The sequence below is a fragment of the Lolium rigidum genome, chromosome 7 (assembly GCF_022539505.1).
Source record: "Lolium rigidum isolate FL_2022 chromosome 7, APGP_CSIRO_Lrig_0.1, whole genome shotgun sequence".
Lineage (NCBI taxonomy): Eukaryota > Viridiplantae > Streptophyta > Magnoliopsida > Poales > Poaceae > Lolium > Lolium rigidum.
This window is the reverse complement of record NC_061514.1, coordinates 71,537,664-71,542,446: the sequence shown is the minus strand read 5'-3', so window position 1 is coordinate 71,542,446 and position 4,783 is coordinate 71,537,664. Positions and strand designations below refer to the sequence as shown.

At 47.9% G+C, this 4,783-nt stretch overlaps 1 protein-coding gene across 1 annotated transcript; it reads right to left on the bottom strand.

The window, feature by feature from the left end:
- Positions 1 to 370: 370 nt before the first annotated feature.
- On the bottom strand, positions 371 to 1,615 carry LOC124671520. The gene has a single exon (XM_047207886.1). It carries the CDS (start codon positions 1,613 to 1,615, stop codon positions 371 to 373), a length of 1,245 nt encoding a protein of 414 aa, XP_047063842.1.
- Positions 1,616 to 4,783: the final 3,168 nt, after the last annotated feature.

Sequence of the window (4,783 nt, the reverse complement as noted above, 5' to 3'; positions counted from 1 at the left end):
CTGCACGAGTTAATCACAAAGGATGATTGCATATCATAAGTTTCCAGGATGATTGCATAGCACGAGTTAATCACAAAGGATGATTACTAATATTTTATTAATGACCTAGCTATATTAAAGTTGTGTGGTTGATCATTAGCAGAAGTAGAACAAGCCAAAAAAAAAAGCACTATAATAGAATCAATGTATTGCAGGTCAGACTTACCCCCAGGCGCCACTTGCTCTTCACCTTCCAAGTATTCTGATTCTTATGCTGATAACTAATTGTTCCTTTGTTCCTGTACGATATGTGGTAAACAATTAGCTCGTCGCCAAGTAAAACCAAAAGGCTCTGATTAAGGGAAAACAAAGTTTGGGATCAACAATTAGCTCACCAAAAAGCACGGTTGCAACATGTGAAGATATGGTAAATGAGGCTATAAGGCATTGATACATCACGTTTTGCGATACATCCATCCGCTGCCGGTAACCATGCGTGGCTGGTGAGGTTGCGTTGCGCCAAATACAGGTCCGTCGGATGAACAGCTACGACGGTGTCACCCGCAATGTTAGGCAAAACTGTCTTACAGCTGACACTTAAAATCCTTTCATCAATGAACAGAACATTGCCTCCGATACTAGTTACCGGTGCAACCCTGTCAAGGATAAGGTCAGACAGTCTGTAAACTAAAGGATGTGTAAAGAATCCGTCTCTATACCCGATGACCAGGACTTCCGAGTCGCATTCTGCCAGGTATTGAGGGACATGCATCTTGCCGGCCGGGCATGTGGCAACCAACTTCTGCGATGGCATTGAGGACGAAGCTGAGCCCGTCCCGTCATGCTGTGGCGGGTCGATCTGTAAAATCTGAGTGTCACCGGGATGAGTAGTGTCAAGTGTGGGATTATCCATCATGTATAGCTTGCCTTGGGATGATATTAGCCTCCAAATTGGCGAGAGCCTCCAGGGTGGAACATTCCATTGATGGTCTGTGGAAGTAGCAAAGGCTAGCATCGATATGTCATGAAGTACAATCATGACAGTGATGACTCCACCTGCACTAACACTGACGGAGGTAGCGCCGATCTTTCTAAAATACGTCCAAGTCCTTCTCACGTTCAGGTTGGCTCCAGGAAGACGCATGAGGGTGGCGAGTGGCGGGAGGTCTACAATGTCACCGGTGAAGGGGTGGAGGAGGCGGATGACGGTGTCTTCGTCCCGTTGCAGGAGGAGGAGGCCATCGACTGAGTCGAGAATGCAGTGGTTCCTGAAAAGCGGGAGCAGGACGCGGACGATGACGCATGTGGAGAGGTTGAAGAAGCGGATGTAACCACGTAGCTTGCCGTGACCAGGGTAGAGACCGTGGCCCTCGGGCAGCATCATCCACCGGCGAGGGTGAAAGCGCGGGTCGACGACGCCGCGGCTGCGTGGGCAGTCTGAGCTAGATCGCCAGTGGGGGCAAACGGCCCTGAAGCGGACGTAGTCCATCAAATCGCCCGCTAGCACCCTCGACCCGATCAGGCCAACTAAATCGGCCTGAAGAGACGCCCAGTTAGATTCTTCTTCTGAGATGGCAGCACAGGCTAGTCGAGGGCGCTTGTTGCTGCGCGCAGTCAGGCTTGAAGGGCGCTCCATGCCGCACGCAGCCACCGGCGAACGCCGCTTTCGGTACAATGACGGTGACATGCCGCTCGGCCAAATAGCGATCTTGCTGGGGAAAAGAAAGATTGAAGTGGAAATAACGAAAATAAAATGCTTCAATAGGCAAAACGGCGATGTTCAGGGTCGGCTAACAGCGAGTCAGCGATGCGGCAATATAATCGTCGAAGATCGAGCGATGGCTGGTGGAGGAAGGAGGAGTGAACAAAGGGGATCTGCAACCGGACGAGACCGGTTTGGTTTATTTGTTTATTTTCTCCTCTTTCTCCTTTTTCTTCCCCTTGTTTTAGGGCTTTTGTTTTTGAAGTAGGGAAGAGCCTAGAAGGCCCAGAAAGCTGCACTAATACTGATCGCGGGGTTATTACAAAGTAGTGCTCTAATTTTACAGAAAGAACCCTAGATAGAAGATGGAAATCACGATTGGTCCTTCTCCCCCTACTTTGCGATGGAGCTTAAGAGCATGGGCATCTGCATCGTCACCGGGGACGTCGCCACTTGCAAAGACACAAGCAGGAAGTACCATGAAGAAGCTAGAGGGCCTCTGACTTAGCCGACATTTATGGAGGTTGAGCTTGCAGTGGCATCGAAGAAAGCACTTTTGAATTGAAGATGGCGTGGACGCCCTTTTAGGCAGAAAAGCCAATAGTTTAACGGTCACGACTGTCTCAACAGTGTTAGGGATGAACTCCAAATCACTTGAGCAACTTCGACAAATCCACAACAAACACCGGATTTGCGCAAATTCGGAGTTGATTCACCCTCTCGGTCCCATCTCTCTCCATGACGACAAGGAAGAAAAAAGGGGAACCCTAGATCTCCAGAACTAGTAGCTTATTTGAAAAACTCCTTGTAGATACACCCGTCCTTCCTCCTCCACCATGTAGGACAGCAAGAGAGACACGGTTGTGACCCTTGGTCGCAGCTTGCTAGTTGCATGGGAGAGAGCTTTTTGAGGAGAGCTAGTTGCATGGGAGAGAGCTTTTTGAGGAGAGTGGCACGAAGCCAAACACCATCAAAGGAAACAACAACAATAAACTAAACCTACATCTACTATATACATGAGAGGCCCAACCTCCTCTCGATCTCATTCTCACATCATATGGCACCGTCGTCGGAGGGGAAAGAGAGGGGCACTAGGAAGCCACATGAGACTCTCAACGGGAGAACAGAGGAGCCCCATAAAGATGTTTTAGGTTTTTTTCACTTTTTGTATTAAAGAGCAATATGTTTTATAATTGGCACACATCCTTTTTGGACCGTCTGATCTGTTTCCCGAATCCCAGCGCACGTTGTCTCATTTTTTTACTCTATCGCGCAACTCATTCAACGCTATCTCTTTTTGGTCATGTTTTCAAATTTTCATTTTATGTAGAAGCAACCGCTCTGCATGTCCCGTTTTGAGAGAGAGAGAGAGACTAGTAGAAAAAGGGGCTTCCGTCCAAACCTTTAGTACCGGTTTCCTTACGAACTAGTACTAAAGGGTGCATTAGTACCGGTTGCACTGCTCATGCCTTTAGTACCGGTTCGTAAGGACCTTTAGTACCGGTTCGTGTCACGAATGAAGGAGATATGCCCTAGAGGCAATAATAAAGTGGTTATTATTTATATCTTTATGTTTATGATAAATGTTTATATATCATGCTATAATTGTATTAACCGAAACATTAGTACATGTGTGATATGTAGACAACAAGAAGTCCCTAGTATGCCTCTTAAACTAGCTTGTTGATTAATGGATGATTAGTTTCATAATCATGAACATTGGATGTTATTAATAACAAGGTTATGTCATTGTATGAATGATGTAATGGACACACCCATTTAAGCGTAGCATAAGATCTCGTCATTAAGTTATTTGCTATAAGCTTTCGATACATAGTTACCTAGTCCTTATGACCATGAGATCATGTAAATCACTTATACCGGAAAGGTACTTTGATTACACCAAACGCCACCGCGTAAATGGGTGGTTATAAAGGTGGGATTAAGTATCCGGAAAGTATGAGTTGAGGCATATGGATCAACAAGTGGGATTTGTCCATCCCGATGACGGATAGATATACTCTGGGCCCTCTCGGTGGAATGTCGTCTAATGTCTTGCAAGCATATGAATAAGTTCATAAGAGACCACATACCACGGTACGAGTAAAGAGTACTTGTCGAGAGACGAGGTTGAACAAGGTATAGAGTGATACCGAAGATCAAACCTCGGACAAGTAAAATATCGCGTGACAAAGGGAATTAGTATCGTATGTGAATGGTTCATTCGATCACTAAAGTCATCGTTGAATATGTGGGAGCCATTATGGATCTCCACATCCCGCTATTGGTTATTGGTCGGAGTGAGTACTCAACCATGTCCGCATAGTTCACGAACCGTAGGGTGACACACTTAAAGTTGGATGTTGAAATGGTAGAACTTGAATATGGAATGGAGTTCGAATATTTGTTCGGAGTCCCGGATGAGATCCCGGACATCACGAGGAGTTCCGGAATGGTCCGGAGAATAAGATTCATATATAGGATGTCATTTTATGTGAATTAAAATGATGCGGAAGGTTCTATGGAAGGTTCTAAAAAAGTCCGGAAGAAACCACCAAGGAAGGTGGAGTCCCGGAGGGACTCCACCTCCATGGCCGGCCAACCCTAGTGGGGGAGGAGTCCCAAGTGGACTCCCCCTATGGGGGCCGGCCACCCCCCCATATGGAAGGGGGGAATCCCACCCCAAGTGGGATTCCCACCTTGGGTAGGTTTCCCTATCATATGGAAGGTTTTGGGTTCGGGTCTTATTCGGAGACTTGTAGTCCAACACTTGGGGCTTCCACCTATATAATGAGGGGCCAAGGGAGGGGGCCGGCCACCCCAAGACCACAAGCTGGCCGCCCCCCTTGAGTGGCCGGCCACCCCCTCCCAAACCCTAGCCGTCCCCCTCTCCTCCATAGCTCCCGCGTGCTTTAGAGAAGCTCCGCCGGAGTTCTCCACCACCACCGACACCACGCCGTCGTGCTGTCGGATTCAAGATGAGCTACTACTTTCGCTGCCCGCTGGAACGGGAGGTGGACGTCGTCTTCATCAACAACCGAACGTGTGACCGAGTACGGAGGTGCTGCCCGTTCGTGGCGCCGGAGGGATCGTGATCAAGAT

Bases quoted from the DNA above. Each gene is read 5' to 3' on its own strand.
- LOC124671520 (XM_047207886.1), bottom strand. From the start codon at position 1,615: ATGGAGCGCCCTTCAAGCCTGACTGCGCGCAGCAACAAGCGCCCTCGA.